We start from the raw sequence: 19,843 nt of genomic DNA, 5'->3' as shown, positions 1-19,843 counted from the left end.
GCGCCTTTTAAGGTATATCGACTTATGCGACGCGTTTTGTGAGTTAGCCTAATGATTCTGATGGTTGAGTGAATGATTTGCGTCTCTGTGGTTTAGTACAGTGTGTGGGCTCGGCTGCGTGCACGCTCAAGAGGAGATTGCCTTCCAATCCGGACTGGAAAAACGGCGGAACTGAGCCAAATTCATTAAACACGATCAGAGGAAGGATGACCGTCGAAATGGGAGGATACTTGTGTTGTTTTATTCGTTAATTCCATAGTGCCTCTTTGACTTTTTACATTCGTTTGGTAGCAGATTCCAAAGGAAAAATATTCTGGAACTCAAAACTGATCTTTATTTAAAGTTGTAGAAATCACGCTGTTCTTCCAGCAGAAAATGATGGGAAATTAGCGCCTTCTGATCACTTCTGAGATTATTTGAGCTACTTGATCAACCTCGGGGAGTTTTTCTTACAGAAACAGTCACTTTGGATTTGCAGAATGGCAATAAACACCGATACGGAGTTTGCGAAATCCAACCTGGGGGAGAGCGGCGGCACGCAACCGGCCGAGTCTCACGAGACCGAAAAACTTCTCACGACCACCGATCTTGTCGGGGTGAAGACCTCCAGCTCGTTCACCGTCAGTGTCGGGGGTGACAAGGCTCTCGATGCGGATCAGAACGGCCACAATTTACCGCTGAGATCCGGATCAGCGGGGCAGCTCGGCGCGGCTCCCCTCTCCCCATCCCCAGTCAGCCTGAGCCGCACATCATCCACCGGCAATGCCGCCCAAGATCAGCAGAAACCAAAGGACTACCTCATATTGGTCATTTTATCCTGCTTTTGTCCAGTGTGGCCGCTGAGTATCGTTGCATTGGTCTATTCAATAATGGTGAGTAGAGAGTGACAAAAGAGTTGCATTTGACATTACTTTGTACTTTTTCTAAATCATTTAGGGGTGGGTTACCTTCTCCAAAACGCTGCCACATTATAAATATTGCCACATGACAGTCAAACAATTGTGCTAAAAGTGCTTGGATGTATTCACAAATCTTTTTCACTTCATTAAAAAGCACATTGGACATTGCCCTGGCTCGCATGCAAATGCGCGCCGCATTCAAGATACGAGCACAAATCGTACTGACAGGTGTGATTTACAGCCCCGCATATGCTCGCAGTAAACGGGCCTGACGCTGGCTGCTGGGGATCTATTTGCCAGAAAATTGGTGCAGACACACACTGCATCCAAATCACCCACACACCTGCAGTAAAAACTGTAGGTGCCTGCAGACCAAAACGGTCATTTAGGAAGCACAAATGTACTACGAAAGGTTCGTTTAAAGCCTTTAATTTAGTTCGAAAGTATTATACCGGTACTGGAATGAGTTTGAGGTTAATACAGAATGTAAAATTGAGGCTGCTTTTAAGACGCCATGGAAAATTGTATCCAAAGCATGAATAATAGCTATATCAGTGATTTGAATAAACAATTATTTATCCAAAATAATCAATAAACCACATAGCCTATGCTCATGGTTTGTTGTGAGCGCCTGCTTAAAAGGTTGCAGTGCCAACATTTGCCCCAAAAATAATTAAATAATTAAGATGACAAAACCTACAATATCCAAGCCTACACTATAATAAAGTGTCTCTCTCTCGGCATACACATTAGGGCTGGGAATTGCCACAGACCTCCCGATTCGATATTACAACGATATTACCTTGCCGATTCGATATGTATTGCGGTATTGGTGTTGCAATTTTATGTTTTGATATATATACATTTTCTCATAAAGAAATGTCTATTGAAGTACACTTGTGTCTGAAATGACAATTGCTTCACTCTGTAATAAATCATTTGTTGGTAAAAGGAAGTGCAAAACTACCAATCGACCAGCCAGTGTGTTGTGTGAGCTATAGGCGAGTTAGTGCAAAGGAACTCATGCTGCATTATTTCCATTTGTATTCAACAAATAAATATATAATTTTAATTTATAAAACTAATTTAGCTGATTTCTAATATAGAACATATTACTATTACCATAATTATAATTTTGCAACATACAAATGGAGGTTAAAGTCTAAACTTGTTCAAGAACCATTTCTGGGGCTGTTGATTTATGGCACACATAACAATTCACCTGTAGAACCAGTGTCGTTGCATGTTATTTGCATATGCATCCTGAGTCTGATCTCCTATGCAGCATTCTCATAGACAACACTATTTTTACAACCTGCTCCCAGATGACTGATACGATCGCGCTGCTCGCTTGGCGCCAAAACGCAAATGAATTCTAAACAAAAAAGCAAATCAGACACGCTCGTCGTCTGTTCTTCAAAATATAATCACGTGTATTTCCTCAAGCATGCGTAGGCCTATTTGTGTCTATCTCTTGTCGACAGTGGCGGGTAACTGTTGAATGACCCGCACTGGCTGATAGATTGTAAATATTGCGGGGGCGCGACATTTAGTTTACGCCATCCAACAGATTGATAAGCCTTTTTAAAACTAAATTATTTATTAAAGCAGTGTCAGACAGAATCTCCAGAATGACTTCTGACAACTACTCTCCACAACACTTCTCAAATAAACTTTTGGATTATGCATAAAAACAGGAGCATTGATCACAGAAGAGGATTTTGGCGTCCGACAGTGAACAAACGGCGCTTGACGGCTGTAGCAGTGGTGCATTAAAGGACTAAACGAACAGAAGAGAGAGAGAAAACCTGTTAGTGTGGACCTCTGCACACATATAACTTCCTATGCGTATCTACTAGCATTAAGATAAGCATGTTTTTATTATTATTATTATTATTAATAATAATAAATAAAACATCGAATTTTCATCACTAATACGATTTTAAAATCGTTTGGCTCTAGAATCGCGAATTGTAACTAACGATTTCCCCCCAGTACTTATAAACATAATGCTAAAAAGAATCATGTTATATATATAAATGTCTTATGTAAGCCTTAGGAGTCACAGTAGTTCATTCTGTGCTGGAGGAGTGCACTGTGAGGATAGGCCTATGTGTAGGGCATGGTGCTATTAATTTGTGTTTTATGAAGAAGATAAAGAGATTGCATTGAGATGAATGAAGAGAAAATGTTGTAGCAAGTTCCTGAAATTCACTGTTACAGGCATTTTATTCTTCAAGAGATTACTCTTGTTTTGGGGGGGATAAAACAGTATGTCTGGCTCTCATGCTTTATCACAAATGAGAGCCTTTGTTTTCTCTTTTACTCACTCTGAAAGAATCAGCAGTGTATACACTCAGTATAAAAACAGGTTCTACCTACAGCTGTAACAAGGGGCGGACTAGGACTAAAAAGTGGCCCTGGACTTTCTGGCCCAGAGCGGCCCACCAAACCCGGCATGCAAAACACCACACCATAACACACTGTCTGCCATTTTCCGGCTCAATTTCAAATTTTTGTGTAAAAAAAAAAGAAGAAAAAAAATTCATTTCTATTGACTGCTAATCATAACATTGGGCCCCTCCAGTGCAAAACTTGTCATAACATATAAAACTGGATTTCTTTTAGAGAAAGCATAAATAAACACAGTTTAGACAAATATCATGTCTGAAAACTTTTTTCACCAACATACAGATATTATTATTAAAATGTACATGAAAGTTCAAGGGAAAATGTGTATATAATGTGCTATGACAAGTCAATATTTCTTCAAAGATTTTAAAGATCTTAATCACCTTTCAACTTTTTTCTAGAAGTGCAAATAAACTAGTTTCTTAGTTATTATAAGGTTGTGGAAATTACAAGTATAGTAATAATATATTATGTATGTACAGTTGAAGTCAGAAGTTTACATACACTTAGGTTGAAGTCATTAAAACACATTTTATTTTACCACTCCACAGATTTTATATTAGCAAACTATATTTTTGGCAAGTCATTTAGCACATCTACTTTGTGCATGACACAAGTAGTTTTCCAACAATTGTTTACAAACAGATTGTTTCACATTTAATTGACTACATCACAATTTCAGTGGGTCAGAAATTTACATTCACCAAGTTAACTGTGCCTTTAAGCAGCTTGGAAAATTCCAGAAAATGATGCCAATCCTTTAGGCAATTAGCTTCTGATAGGCTAAATGGAGTCTATTGGAGGTGTACATATGGAAGGCCTACCTTTGAAATCAGTGCATCTTTGCTTGACATCATGGGAAAATCAAAAGAAATCAGCCAAGACCTCAGAAAAAAAATTGTGGACCTCCACAATTCTGGTTCATCCTTGGGAGCAATTTCCAAATGCCTGAAATTTCCACATTCATCTGTACAAACAATAGTACGCAAGTATAAACACCATGGGACCATGCAGCCATCAAACCGCTCAGGAAGGAGACACATTCTGTCTCCTAGAGATGAATGTAGTTTGGTGCGAAACATGCAAATGAATCCCAGAACAACAGTTAAGTATCTTGTGAAGATGCTGGAGGAAACAGGTTGACAAGTATCTATATCCACAGTAAAACAAGTCCTATATCGATATAACCTGAAAGGTGGCTCAGCAAGGAAGACACTGCTCCAAAACCACCATAAAAAGCCAGACTACAGTTTGCAAGTGGACATGGGGACAAAGATCTTACTTTTTAGAGAAATTTCCTCTAGTTTGATGAAACAAAAATTGAACTTTTTGGCAATATTGACCACCGTTATGTTTGTAGGAAAAGGGTGAGGCTTGCAAGCCAAAGAACACCATCCCAACTGTGAAGCATGGGGGTTGCAGCATCATGTTGTGGGTGCTTTGCTGCAGGATGGCTGCCTATTTTGCCTGTACGACGGGCTAGTACTTGCGTAACAACGAGCTGGCCCAAATTACACAGCGGCCCACCGGAAAAAGTCCTAATTCTCCCGATGGCCAGTCCACCCCTGGATGTAACCTCAGAAGGATGCAATTAGGGCTTTCCAGCATAGTCACAGGAGAGCAGCTTTTAGATACATAATTTCAGTAGATTTAATAAGGCACTATCAAATTCAACCTTAAGTGAAATTTGAACCATAGTCCGCTCAGTGGTTATTACAGTGTATACAACTTTCTAAGTGTTTCTATTGGACATAAGCCATATGGGAAATACACTCACAGAGCACTTTATCAGGAACAAATGTACACCTGCTTATTCATGCGATTATCTAATCAGCCAATTGTGTGGCAGCAGTGCAATTAATAAAATCATTCAGATACGGGTCAGGAGCTTCAATTAATGTTAACATCAATAATCAGAATGGGGAATAATGTGATTTTGACAGTGAATCTCAGTGATTTGGACAGTGGCATGATTGTTGATGCTAGACAGGCTGGTTTGAGTATTTCTGTAACTGCTGATCTCCTGGGATTTTCACACACAACTGTCTCTAGAGTTTACTCAGAATGGTGCCAAAAACAAAAAATATCCAGTGAGTGGTAGTTCTGCAAATGGAAACGCCTTGTTGATGAGAGAGGTCAACGGAGAATCGCCAGACTGATGACAGAAAGGCTACGGTAACTCAGATAACCACTCTGTACAATTGTAGTGAGCAGAATAGCATCTCAGAATGCACAACATGTTGAACCTTGAGGCAGATGGGCTACAACAGCAGAAGACCCCATCGGTTACTTTATTAGGACCATAGAATTCCTAATAAAGTGCTCGTTTGAGTGTATACTGAAACACAACTAAACTAAACAACTAAAGTTCTATAAGTGGAAAGGCATCAAACAAATGTGCCACAAGATTTTGGCTTTATTATAATGATCAAAACCTTATATTTAACGTACTACCCAGACTTGACTGGGATCTGACTCAATGCCTTTTGTAGTGCCAGTGAGTTAAAACAGATTGGACATTTATGTCCTGAACTCCGTATTACCTGATCTAGGTCAAACAGAGTTTTTCATTGAAAACTGTGGGTGCATTTTACCAACATTCTGCTCCAAACACCTGTACAACTATCCACACTCATGCAAATATCAGCTGCCCTCCTTGTCTGTCCAAACAAATTCAAATAACTCTTTCTTTTATGGCAAAACATAACAAAGTGATATCAGCAATTAGAGCTTGCTGCTAGTTAGTTTCCCAACAGAGGGTAAAACATGTCAGTTTAGCCCTTTTATCTAGCTATAATGATCCTCCTGCCTTAATTTGGGCCATAATTCAAAATCTAATTGGAATGTGTACATGATTTCTATTCAAATTTTCAGTATTTCAGTATTTAAAGCACAGGTATTGTAGTGTGAATACAAAAAGTAACTTGATACTTGTTCCAAAATGTAATCTTATTACATAACATGTTATGGGCCGCTCAGACCAAATGCGTTCTTGTTTTAAAAAGCAAGACAGCACATGGGGGGTGTGTGTATGTGTGTGTGTGTGTGTCAGTTCTTCTCAACTGAGATCTCATTCTAGAAAGCAATTGTAACCGGCAGAGCTCTTCAGTCAATGACCTTACAGAGGCAATACAGTGGAGAACAGATGAATAAGATGTTCTTGGAAGCTGAAGCTCATGAAAGGAGAAAGCAGACAGTTGTTTGGCTTAGGGAGGTGGAGTAATATGATTTTTTTGGACTAAATAGTCTCACAGTTCAATGGTATGGCCAGTAAGGCAGTAACAACTACACACTTGGCAGGTTCTGTGGATGAAATATGGTATTTGGGGCTGCAGAAAGCTGAATGGCTTTGTTTTTGTGTCAGGTAATGCATTCACACTACAAAAGGAATTTGAGACTACGATGGCCCGCCATTTTCCCGCACAAAGTGTTTTTTGAAAACCTCCACTCTTATCTAGAATAGCGTGGAAAATATTGATGCATTGAGCTGCTTGTTGCTTGTCTCAAACAAGTGTAATATGGTTTCATCATACAGTATGTGTGTGTTTGTTCAGGGATGCACCAATACAAAATTGGTGTGCCAATAATCTGATAATTTAGAACAACATCTGCCAATATTGATATCGATGGTATGGTGGGTCTGGTTTTTTATGCTACCTTGTTCCTAATCACTGATAATGAATTACATAACTTCAAAAGAAATTTAAATAATAACTTTATTCTCTAGTATAATAACTTCAGTGTAAATTACAGATGGTACAAAACTCGGCTGCATGGATTATTTCACAAACTTCTAACTCTGCCCATGTAACTCCTATTCTTCAACAACTTCACTGGCTCCCTGTTAAACTTCGTATTGATTACAAGATTCTGTTATTGACCTTCAAGTCACCTTCCTTTCTTCTAGATCTTATTCATATATATTCTTCTACCTGCAGTCTTAGATCCTGTTCCTCTCTCTCTTGTGATACCTTCCGTTCGTCTGACTGCTATGGGGTCCAGATCCTTTAGCAGTGCTGCTCCACGACTCTGGAACTCTTAACCGCCAGATATCCATAATTGTGATCGTCTTTCCACTTTTAAGTCCCTCCTCAAAACCCACCTTTTTAAATTAGGATACTACAAATAACTCTTATTTATGACTGTATATATTCATGATAATGCACATTTTTATATGTGATTTTAGGTTTTTATCTTTTCTTATTGTAAACTTGATTATGTCTGTAAGGTGCCTATAAATAAAAGTTATTATTATTATTATATCTGTACATGTCTTCCATGTTTCAGAATAACTATACTCAGTTATAAACTAATCATTGAAACAAAAAAACAAAAAATCTTAATTCACATTAACTGAACACTGAATAGCCCACTTATAGTAAATTGGTAAGATTTATTTTTTTTAATTTTATTATTTATATTTAAGTTTAAAAGGTAATTCTTTCTACCTCAAATTTCTAGCAGTGCAAAGCTTAAAAATTGCAACTGTGCTGTCATTGTCACCCAATTCAAAATAATTCTCACAGAGCATGAGTTGTATGCTAATTTTCCAACATGTTTTCCCATCCTCTTTTAACAGGAAATAATCCGCCAATAATCTTTTTATTTTTCTTATTTTTAACAATTGCCAGATGTCTGATAGAGAAGATTATAGCTTTTTGCAGCAGATACTGATGTTTGACCAATACATTGCTGCATCTCCATTTTTGTTTCTAAGGGGCTATTCAGACCAAACTCATTCTTGCATTAAAATAGATTAGGTTAAAATTATTTTAACTTGAATAGGCATCTTAAAACATGGTGCTCATGTACAAGTCACAGACATTGCAGATGGAAGCAAGGACACGTTTGGTGTGAACGTCCCACACTGTACTCTGGTGCTTCTCAACAGCAAAATAAATAGGCTTATCAACAATAGCATATTTGGGATATGCTTCCCATAACTTTTGTTGCTCACGTCAAAGGCTATTTGTCCGATCAAGCTCTATAGTTTGAAGAAAACTCCTCCCTCATACTCGAAAACCAACAACAACAACCAAAAATAAAACTACTATTGGTTACCAAAAGAATGAAACCATAAAAAATGTAAAAGACATTCAGTATCATTTAGTTGAATTTTCCCATTCAACCCATGTCATCTTAATAATTTTAAATATTGCTGAGTCTATGAAGTTCATTGTAATATTGATACATGTCAGTGTTAGACTTAAAAAAAAAAACATTTTTTTACTTTTGTGTAATAAACAATTTTGGTACTGTGCTGGGTCACCACTTGATGTCCAAAAAAAAAGTCTGGGTCCTGAAGCAAAACCATTTGAGAGGCACAACTGTACACCAATATGCAGGCTTTCTACAGTTATCCTCACAGTCAATTTACCCTGGCCACTAGCATGGCTGTTTATAATTAATGGCTCAGGCTTGTGAGGGAACACTAAGAGCTCCAGTTCACTCCCAGGCTGCAGCAGGAGATACTGAGAGGGGGAGGGAAGGAGTGTTCCTGTGTGCTTATGTGAAATAGAATGAGGAGGAGAGAGTGAGGAGCAAGATGGATCATAAGATCTGTCAAATGACCCTCAAAAACAGCCCAGAAAAACTGGCAAAGACTTTCCAGTTCACGAGAAAAATATTACGGGCCAAACCTCCTGGGGAATCAGTGCTATCCATTTGCCATGTCATACAACTAAAACCCCCTCTACTCAGAAAAGCCACACAGTCTGACCATTAGAATCCACTGCAGTTTCTCATTATCCTCAAAACCGCATTCAGGCAAAATGGACCTCAAACACAAAGAGCCGGAAGCCATTTGTATGGCTATATAACACGGCATTGCAGCTTCACTATGTCACAGATCAAGCTTTTCCCTTTGGAGATTCACTGCACCATCAATCTGCTAAATTAAAGCAGGTGAGAACAGCCATGAAACTGAAACCCAAGACAGGCAAGATGGCATTTTACTACTGTACACAGTATTAAGACTCCCACTGATTAAAAGCGCTGATATGGCTTTTCGCAGTGATTAGACTTGGGGATCAATAATGTTTTGCTGCTCCAGCCACATTTTATACCCCTGCTAATATGTCAGAGCCAGTCTGCAGTATTTGAACTAAGTTAGGCTGGGAAGATAAGAAGAGAGAGAAGAGTACAGGTCACGGCTGGCAGATTGGGTGATGGGGCAGTGTATGTACACAGGATGAGAGCCTTATTTGAGCTTACTGTTCGTGAGATAAAGTGGGCCCCCCCAAAAACTACTTTGGATGCTAAAAGTAGTATTCTGGCATAAATACAAGTTAAGATCAATCGACAGCATTTTAGGCATAAAGTTTATTACCACAAAAAATATTTCTACATTGTCCCCTTTCCTTTAAAAAAGCAAAAATCTGTGTTTCTATAAGTCACTTACAATGGAATTGAATGGGTTTAAATGCAGAAATGTGAAGCGTATAATACTATAAAAGCATTTACTATACATTCATTCTTCTGTTCTCTTTACAATTTTCTGTAAAATATTCATTTTTATGGTAATTTTAGGGTTTACAGCATTACATCATAATGGCCCCTGGATTGTAAGTGCCTTACTGTAACCCAGATTTTTGCTCTTTTTTTAAATCAAAGGGGGGACAAATCGAGATAATTTTTTTCTGGTAATCTACATTATGCCACAAATGCTGTCGACTAAGATTAATTAGTATTGAACACAGAATACTCCTTTAAACCACACTTAATAAACTTATGAATGTCATAAGATAACGAAATAGCCAAATGGCATTTCTTTTAAAGAAAGACAGGACAAGTAATTGCAAAATAGCTTAAAAAGTGCCATACCAGATGTGTATGACTTTCTTTCTTCTGCTGAACACAGATGAAGATTTTTGAAGTATTTCTCAGCTCTGTAGGTCCACACAATGCAAGTGAATGGGTGCCAACATTTTGAAACTCCTAAATCCACATAAGGGAAAAATAAAACTATTTCAGATGACTCTGGTGGTTAAATCTTTATCTTCTGAAGAGATTTAATAGGTGTGGGTGAGAAATAGATCAATATTTAAGTCCTTTTTTATTTTTTACTATAAATTATCCTCCCTGCTCAGTTAATTTCTACTTTACTTTCACTTTCTCATGCTCCATCTTCTGTTTTTGGTGATTCCAAAGTCTTTCAAGCAAATCATCCCACTGTCAGACATCTTTGGAATGCTCCCGGAAGGCTACATCTAGTCATGCCAGTGCAGCTCCTATCTACTTGAATGGAGAAAGACCAAAATCTAAAAAAGGCTTGGTCAAGATTACGATCAAAGAACATATTTCAAATCAGGAATAAAATCTCACAATACTGGAATCATATATTGTGATTCTTTACCTCATATTACCCTAAAAACAAAATGTTCCCAGCTTGTATAGCTGAAGCACATGCCTGTTCTGGAGTTGATTGACAGGTGATATCTGTATCTAAAAGGCGATGCTCTTTTAACTGTAAGGAGGGACATCCTTTTTACATCCATTGACCATTGGGCACTCAGAGCTCCTTGGTTAAGCATTCCAAATTCTCCCATTCATTTTAATAGAAGTGGCTGTGACATTCTCAGTTGACTTTTAGTTTGTGTACTTTTATTTTGAAATTTCCTGTTTAGTTCCTGTTTCCTTGTCTTGTCAATTCCTGTTTTCCCTTGTTCATGTGTCCGGTTTTCATTGCTTTATTGTTTGATTACTTTGATTCAGTTCTAGTTTGTCATTGGTTTTAGTTAATTGTCTTGTTATCTTGTTTTAAAGTTCTGTCTGTTCATTGGCCTTTGTCTTCCTTGTCTTGTGTATTTATACCCTCATGTTTGCCTTAGTCATTTGTCAGGTATTGTTTGTGTAACCCTGTTGTTCAGCCATAGTTTAGTCTAGCCTCTGTTTAGTGTAACCTTGTAGTTTTGGTCCAGTCTTAGTCATTTCTTGTCGTGTCTAGTTTTGTCATTATTAGTTAGGTCCTTGGTTTCTTGTTTTGTTTTCTTTCACACTTATAGTTAGGGATATTGGTTTCACGTTTCAAGAATAAACTGCACTTGGGTTCATCTTCACATCATCTTCATTGTCTCAGCCTGTTTTGTGTCTTCAGCGTTACAGTGGCCCATCTCTGCTAATTAATCTCTAGTGGTTTACATCCCTCTTGCATATCGCCCCCTAATTGGCAGGGAGGATAATTTGACAAAAATGACTTACTTATTGATATAGTGTCTGAACACATGGATTTAACCACTGGAGTCATATGGATTACTTTTATGCTGACTTTATGTGGATTTTGAAGTTTGAAAATGTTGGCACCCATTCACTTTTGTGAGGACAAATGGAGCTGAAATATTCTTCTAAATACATTAATTTGTGTTCTGCAAAAGAAAGAAAGGATGGGATGGCACGAAGATGAGTCAATCATGAGAACATTTTTATTTTTGAGTGAACCATCCTCTTAAGTATCCAAATATTTGCAGCCACTTTGGACCAATAATTTGAGGCTATACAGCGCACTGTTTACCACTGCATTCTATATCACTGCAGCATGATAAGAATCTTCTCAAGGGGAGATATTGTGCTAACAGAGCCTCCCTATGGGTGAGGGAAATTGTGAGTATGTGTGTGTGTGCAATTGGGGGAAGCTCCTCAATTTCTCCAACAACACCAGTCTGATATAGCAGTAATCCTATACGCTTTTGTCCTAACCTCTGCGCTGAGTAAAATTATCTACAGCTCTGAAGACAGTGTATGTGTGCAGTGCCAGGTGTGGTAGTAGTTTGAAGCTGAAAGCTTGTAGCCACAACACATGAGCAACATTGACTATGGATCATTAAAAAAGGCTTATAAAATAAAGACACCTTGAATTGAGAAGAGTCTGCAAGCAAAAAGGGAAAACTACACAGCCCGTAATAATAAAACTGAAACAACATTGGCTTGGCTTTTTCCAGAGGTGGTGACAACTCCGTGATCTGAAAAGATTTAAAACAGACACAAAGATGGCTTTATCTTGCTCAACAGGTAAGATATTTTATTGGACTGATAGTTAGCGAGGTAGCTCTCTTAGCGCAGTAGTTTGTTAGATAGCGTTACCCACTCTAATGGGGCATTTTATTGTGGATTGTGGTACTGCAGTGCTTTATTTAATTTCGAGGAAGGACAAAGGGGAAAAAAATTACTTTATTCTGGTAACAATACCAATCTCTAAACCAGTTATTACATTGGCCTATTTGCCTGCTAGTCAAGTTATAATACTTTCCACCATTTAGATGTATCTAATATAAGTATATTTTGAAACAATAGTTTTCAATAATTCAAAACAACAGTGGAAGATATGCTACTTGCCTGCTCATAAGACATATTTTTGGATATCCATCTTTTTCTTTAGTTATTTTTTCTTTCTTTTTTTAAGGGAGGGGGTGAGTTTTGTTGTTGTTAGTGACATTCGCATAGATAAGTTGATCACCTGTAACCATGGTCACACTGGTACTCCTCAAACCATCAAATTAACAGAGCCAAAGCCCAGCTCATGTAATTACAAAAACAGTGTTCATCCGCAAGTAACTCGAGTTCAAAGCTTCAGCCGCTATAGGGCCGAAAGTTACATAGTGTTGCTTTAACTACATTTGTTAAATTGAACTAAAAATGAACAACAATTTTACAGCATTTATTAATCTTGGTTAATGTTAATTCCAACATACAATAATACATTTTGAACATTAAACGTTTTATAAATTAATAGTAGTTAAAGAATGATGAACTTACATGAACAAGTCGCACATAATGGAACCCTTATGAAATACGAGCAGAACAAATTTCTAAATCGTTTGTAAAACCATTCTTGTGTAAATTGTTTGATTAATTTCAGTGACAGATAACAATGCTTTTGGAAAATGTGCCACAGAGATTGTGAAACTTGTGCTACTAAAGTATTACTCAGTGCTTCGGGAAACACAACCAATGCCATTCAGTACCTTGGACAGCACCAGCCCAATGAAAGGAAGTTCACTGCTGTTGAGCCACATCAGGATATTGCCAGAGATATGCAGATATTGTGAGATTATATCACATCGTAAGAGGAAAAACAACAGCGATGTGATGGAGAATGGAATTAGGATTTGAGTGTGGGGAGAATGGCTGGCCACTGTGTGTCATAGGCTATTTCCTGCAGGATCTATTGCTCGGTATTGATTGTTTTAATGCAGTCTACTGGAGAGGCCCTCCCTTGGGTACATTGACAGTCTAATGGGTGGCTGTGGCATAGGGCTGCACTAATAAGGAAACATGGTACTTGTGTCCAAATCACTTGGACAATTTACAGTGTAACCTCTGACCTCTACTTTCACTTCCTTGCATTCTCACATCTGGATTTTGACCACTGGCTTAATTCTTATTCAATTTCTCTAAGACAGTGTGCTTTTGCAGACAGGATTCAATTTTTAAATGTTTTTTATTTAGTGTTTGTAGAAATTTCAAGTGGTATTTATTTTAAACAATGACAGCACAAGAGTTTTTTCAAGCAAAATATATATATAAATATATAAAAAAGAAGTTTAAGTTTCAAATGATTAAAACAGATATACAGTACTTCTCAAATTTAAGATACTTTCTAATTGTGAAATTTAGTGGATCATGTCCACAGTTATCATGACAAACTACAGGGGGTAACTGACTTTATACATCCATTATAAATGACTTGGGAACAGTTAAAAGTCATTGTTTCACAGTGATCTTTACCTGTCATGATGAATTTTTTTATTTTGTTACAGTCCAGAAACAGTCTACAGCAGGGGGACATGGATGGGGCAAGGCGCCTGGGACGCTTGGCTCGGCTGCTTAGCTGTGTGTCTATCATTCTGGGCCTCCTGATTATCATAATCTACGTGGTGGTTGCAGGTATCAAACCAGATAGATATAGTTTGATAAGGTGCATGCTGTTTTTATGAAAGTCACCAGCTCAGCTTGCAAGAAACAGGATCCTAATTCTTCTTCTTTTCTGTTCTATCCTCAGTAACCGGAAAAAAATAAGGAAGAGAAACACGTATCTACAGCACTGCAAAATAGTCACCCATGATGTAATTAAAATAAGAAAATAATGCCTCAGAAGTAAAAAAAAAAAAAAAAAAGGAATTGCGAATTAAATTAGATACAAATAAATAGCAAAAATGCATGCGGTAGGTTAGCATGCTCATTGAAAAAGAAAACAAAGATCCCGTACGTTATAAAGAACAGTGATGGCTTGTATTATGTAAATGAGACACATTGCTGTTTCAGCAAGAACTCGTTTGAGAATGACAAAGGATGAGGGGACTTCTATGCACAGATGGCATTAGCAGAATCTTTGAAAACACGAAGATGCCCAGCAAGCTGCATTTTAACCTTATATTACTGCTGGTTGATCTTGCATTCAAAAATTATGCACAGATATATTTGCAATATAAATAGATGTTAAAGATTTATAAGAGGAGCTTAAGGTATGGGAATGAACTTGGGTTGACAGGACTGTTAGGCAAAGACCAACGTCAGACTCAAATGGAAATAGTGTATTAAGATAGTCAACTCGGGTTTGGAGTTTTCATTTTTGTTTATTTATTTTGTATAGGTTTTGATTACAAAAAGTGACCAAAATGACCAATTGCATGCCTGATCTTGTATGTTAATAGCCAACTGTCAGCATTTTTCTTTACAATCTTTTTTTGGATAAAATACTGTGAGTAGTGGATGTCTAAATATTGGAATGTACATCATTGTCAGTGTGTGTCCAGTGCAAGCCTTGCCATCTTCTCTCAGTGGGACAAAATTCATTGAGAGCTCTTTCTTAGCCTCCAGGTACTAGTATAGTTCCCCTCAGAGAGGAAAGACTGTAATATTATGCATGCCGGCCCTCTGATTCCTGACAAAACTACTGGAGCATGGACATTCATCCAGAGGCATGCAAAGGCCAGCACCATTTTACCCTCTGTGCCAAGACCTTCATATTGGTATGCTAAACGAATCACAGGACTGTTCACCTTTGTTCCAGGATAGAATGCCAGTCTCCCCAGAGTCATAAGACTCTCCAATTAACCCTTAGAAATATGAGATATATATCAACATATTTATAGAAATATTTAGGCATGCTGTGGGTAGACTATACAACACTTTTCTATCTTCACCTAGAATGACAAAGAGCTTGTCTGTAAGGGATTTGCTTTAATATGACACATTTGCTAGTGTTTGTTGGATCTTTGTGATTACTAATCCATCATGGACACAATGATATAAATAATACAATTTAGTCAAAATTACAACAATTAAATAGGAGTCGGAAAATCTGAGGTACAGCAGGGGACATCTTACAGAAACATTCTAAATATCCTAAGTTATCTACCTTGAACTTGTCAAATGCTAAATCAAAGAATGTTCTTGGTGCAATACTAGTTAAACTCAAACAAAAGCAATTGTGACATATATTACCACAAAAAATAATTTCTACTCATCCCTGGTTTATAATAAAAAATTATATAAGAAAATGCAGTTACAGTAAGGCACTTACAATGGAAGCAAATGGGGCCAGTCCAAGTAAATATAGTGTGATAAAATCAGGGATTTACTGGCATTTAGCCATTTACCAGATTACATGGTTTACCAACATTACGTTGTCATGACAACTACATTTTAATATTGGATATAACTTTACCCAGATAAGGTTAGTAAGCAATTTCTTCATACTAAAATCATGTTAACATGTATAATGTTTATGTCTTGTGGCTATACTTTTGAAACAGTGTGTATTTTAATATTAATGGACTGGATACATTCACTTCCACTTTAAGTATCTTATTGTAACTGCGATTTTTGCTTTTTAAAAAATTAAATAATGAGGGACGATTCAAAATTATTTTTGGTGGAAAGCAACATTATGTCATAAATGTTTAACTTGTATTGAACCAGGAACATTCTTTTAAGACAGGAAGTGTCTGTAATATGGCCTCAGATACAGTACATAACATCTGGTTAGTTCAGCTGGAAATGAAATTCAAACACAGCAGGATACTAATTCTTCCCAGAGCGGAGTCTAATGGTTTGCTTCATTGTTACTGAATTAATTATTTTAATAACCTCTAATCTAGTGTCATAGATTTCAAAGAAGTTTTATCACAGTTATCATCAATATTCTGATAATGGTAAGGATCAGTCTCATATCTTATAAATATGTTTTGTCTACCACAACTTTGGTTTTGTGTTGTAAATGTAGCTATGTGTCCTAAATCATCTGTTTTTTACATATCTTTCCATAAATAAAATGTTAGCACCTACACACTCAAAGGTATAGTTCACACAAAATGAAAATTTGGTCACAAAAGATGTTAGGCACAATGTTAGCCTCAGCCACCAATCACTTTCCATTGTATGGAAAAAAAGATGTAATGAAAGGGAATGGTGACTGAGACTAATATTCTGCATGTGTTCAGTAGAACAGAGTAAGTAATACGGACTTGGAGGAACATGGGGGTCAATAAATGAAAGAATTTTCATTTTTGGGTGAACTATCCCTTTTTTTAATTTAATTTATAAAACATTTAAATTTCAGCTGGACTTAATTATGTTTTACTAATCTAGGCAAATGCTCTTTTTTTCTGAAAATATCAGATGCATTTTTTCACTATAGAAACCAATTATTTTATTATTTTGTTCATAAAAAAATGTATGCCAATATGAATGGGATGCAAAAATGCTGCTATGATTCTTTTAAAACTGTGATTTATTATGTACAAATTTTGGAACCTTGGATCACTTGTAAATCTATGTTTTTCATAGTTATTGTGTACCTTTGCAAGTGTGAAATAAACATTAACATGCATGGTCCACAATTTGCTTGCAGTTATAATTCTTGGCAGAGGAAATTATTACTTTAGCAAGAAAGTAAAAAATGAAGCTTTTCACACAAAGAAACACAGGAAGACAGTACCTTAGTCTCTCTCTTTCAAACCTTCCTACATAAAACCAAATATACACAATATTCATTTGTCATGCTCCTGACTATTGCTGTTGTAAATAATGCATAGCTAAGGAAATAGCACAAGATCTACTGGCTGATTTTGCACTTCCCTGCTTCTCTGATCTCCAAGTATGGCCTTCTGCCCAAACACACTCCAGCACTCAGCACTAATAGCACTCTATCACTCAGAAAGTGACACAAAGTGTTTAAAATATACATATATCTAGTCATGAGCTTGAATGAAATCAAAGAGTTAAAATTAGTAATTCAGAATCGGGTTCTGAAATGGATTTAATAGATGGGAGAAGAAACAAGCAAGGTATAAATGTACAGTCAGTCAGCCGGTAACTAAAGCAAAATAAACAAAATACACTGAATATTTTATTAGAGACTTTATTTTATTAAGACTTTATTACCAATGCTGAACTAGCCTAAATTACTCTTCATATTTAGTTTTTAATTCAGCTCTCAACCAGCTAGACTTGCCTTTACATACACTGGGTTACATTACCATAATCCCTTCAATTGTACCAAGGCTTGCTGAGTGGCTATTATCACTGCTTTTGTCATGTAGACAAGTATCAACATCCTTTGTTCATCCTGTAACAACATTATTAACCAACAACCAATCAATACCCACTTAGATAAAGGGTAGAGTTAGGGCATTGAACATCATTCCTATTATGCCCAGTGTCTTTACTTAGTTTTAGTTTAGTTTAATGGCTATGATTGGTTAGTAGGATGTTGCTCCTGAACATGTCCTACTTTAAGTTCTGCTTTCAACAGCAGGATAAGTCTCAAGATTGTGAGATCTGTCTTGCAAGTCTCACATAGAGACTCTTTTTATATCAAGACCAAACATCCTAGCTCTTAGCAAAATCAAATGAGTTAAGACTTACAATACAGATAACAGTGGTGGTCCATAAACAAAGACAAACTGATTTGCAACACAATGTACAGCATGTACATTACTTACTACAGTCACCCTATAGTAACTTTATATTAAGTACTTTGCTCAAGGGCACAACGGTGACAGAGCAAGACTGCGATCTTTGTAGAAGTCTCAAGTTTCAGGTTCACCCTGATGACTCAGCATCTATTACTTTTTGGCCAGCAGCCCAGGAAACAAAGTATTATATGACCCCCTCATCCTATACACATAACTCACACATTACTACCCCTCTGTTGTTCTAGATGGAATTAAGCAAAGAAGGTTTCAGTTTTATAGTGTCAGGTCCAGAGAATAGATGTTTTCCTGTGCCAGGCCATTATGGTACCTTCGACTCTTGTGGAAGTACCCCATTGTACAAAGGTGCCTCTGTTTGTTCCTGGCAGGCAGCAGATGCCCAAACCCTGACCCACCCCAATCCTAACCATACAGAGCCTGTAAAGCAGAGTACCCTGCCAGGAACACCTGAGGCACCTTTCTCCCATCACGGAAAGGCCTCAGGCAAACAGAATCCACCAGCTTGAAGTACAGTGGTACAGCAAAAATGTGCTTCCCCAAATGTGGCAGAAAACATCAAAAATGTATTGGTACAAAGGAGAGCAGCTGCTCAGTTGGCTGCCTCAGCGGTACGGACTATTTTTATGGATGAGACATCACAATTTGTCAGCACAAGAGGAAAGGAGAAATAGGCACTGACAATTGGACACAAAGACTAATGTGAGCCTCACTTGGCTTCCAATCCTTACTCCCCTTCAAGTCCTCCCTCTGCTCTCTCCTACACCCAACACAAGTGTGCTGGCCTTTCCTCTACATGCAATCACTGTGCTAGTTTTTCATTTCCTGGATCGATTTACTTCAACTTGTATATTCATCATGTTTAAAGCTCTGGTCTGCTTCCCTCACTCATGCTCCAGTTCATTAGGAGAAGCTGTTTGGATGTTAGTCAGTGGAGACCAACATCTGTGAGGGCTATAAGCTGATCCATGATAGGTATGGCAGTACTGGAAACTGTTTTGGGCATTTACACATTTACAGCCAAAGCATAAAGTAACAGCACCTTGAAATAGACGGTTAGACAGGTCATGAGCTAAAATATATTAATTTTATTTTTGGACTCCCAAAACTCCTTTTCCACTGTAGAAATATCTAAAAAATAGAAGCTTTAGGAGGACAAATCTCTAGTGTTTGAGACACATTTTTTAATATCCTGTATATTAATAATTTAGTAATTCACAAAGTACACAGCATGATGAGAAACCCTCTTGCTAAAAGGACCATCAATTTAAAACCCTCTTCCGATTTAGTAATATACAGGAACAACGCAATGCCGGGTTGATGCTTCTGAGCATCACTCTTTTCTCAAAGACATTTTGTTTTAATATGCACTTTGAAATCAATTCCCGTTAGTAATTTGGTCTCCAGTCCCAGTTCACATTTGAACTGCAAATTGTTTGTAGTACAGAAACAGCAAAAACAGGCTGTCAGAGCTAAACCCCTCCCATTGCTAAATACAAATAAAGATCCATGCTGGCCAATCAATCCTGTTACCAGACTAGGCCAAGTGGGCATCTGCATTGTGGCCCAAATTGTTCACCTTTCATTGAGCAAACCCCCATC

The 19,843-nt window shown here is 37.4% G+C and overlaps 1 protein-coding gene across 1 annotated transcript; it reads left to right on the top strand.

Annotated features, from left to right (window-relative positions):
• The first annotated feature begins 220 nt into the window (after positions 1-220).
• Positions 221-19,828, top strand: LOC127631372 (trafficking regulator of GLUT4 1-like). The gene is made up of 3 exons (XM_052109470.1): positions 221-872; positions 14,066-14,192; positions 14,308-19,828. The coding sequence occupies exons 1-3, from the start codon at positions 480-482 to the stop codon at positions 14,322-14,324; spliced, it is 537 nt and encodes a 178-aa protein (XP_051965430.1). The 5' UTR covers positions 221-479; the 3' UTR covers positions 14,325-19,828.
• Positions 19,829-19,843: the final 15 nt, after the last annotated feature.

The sequence above is a fragment of the Xyrauchen texanus genome, chromosome 38 (genome assembly GCF_025860055.1).
Source record: "Xyrauchen texanus isolate HMW12.3.18 chromosome 38, RBS_HiC_50CHRs, whole genome shotgun sequence".
Taxonomy (NCBI): domain Eukaryota; kingdom Metazoa; phylum Chordata; class Actinopteri; order Cypriniformes; family Catostomidae; genus Xyrauchen; species Xyrauchen texanus.
Note: the sequence above shows the minus strand (reverse complement) of the source record. Positions and strands in the feature narration are given on the sequence as shown.

Coding starts and splice junctions, on each gene's coding strand:
- LOC127631372 (XM_052109470.1), top strand. CDS start 480: ATGGCAATAAACACCGATACGGAGTTTGCGAAATCCAACCTGGGGGAG. Junction 873..14,065: donor CATTGGTCTATTCAATAATG/GTGAGTAGAGAG, acceptor ATTTTGTTACAG/TCCAGAAACAGTCTACAGCA.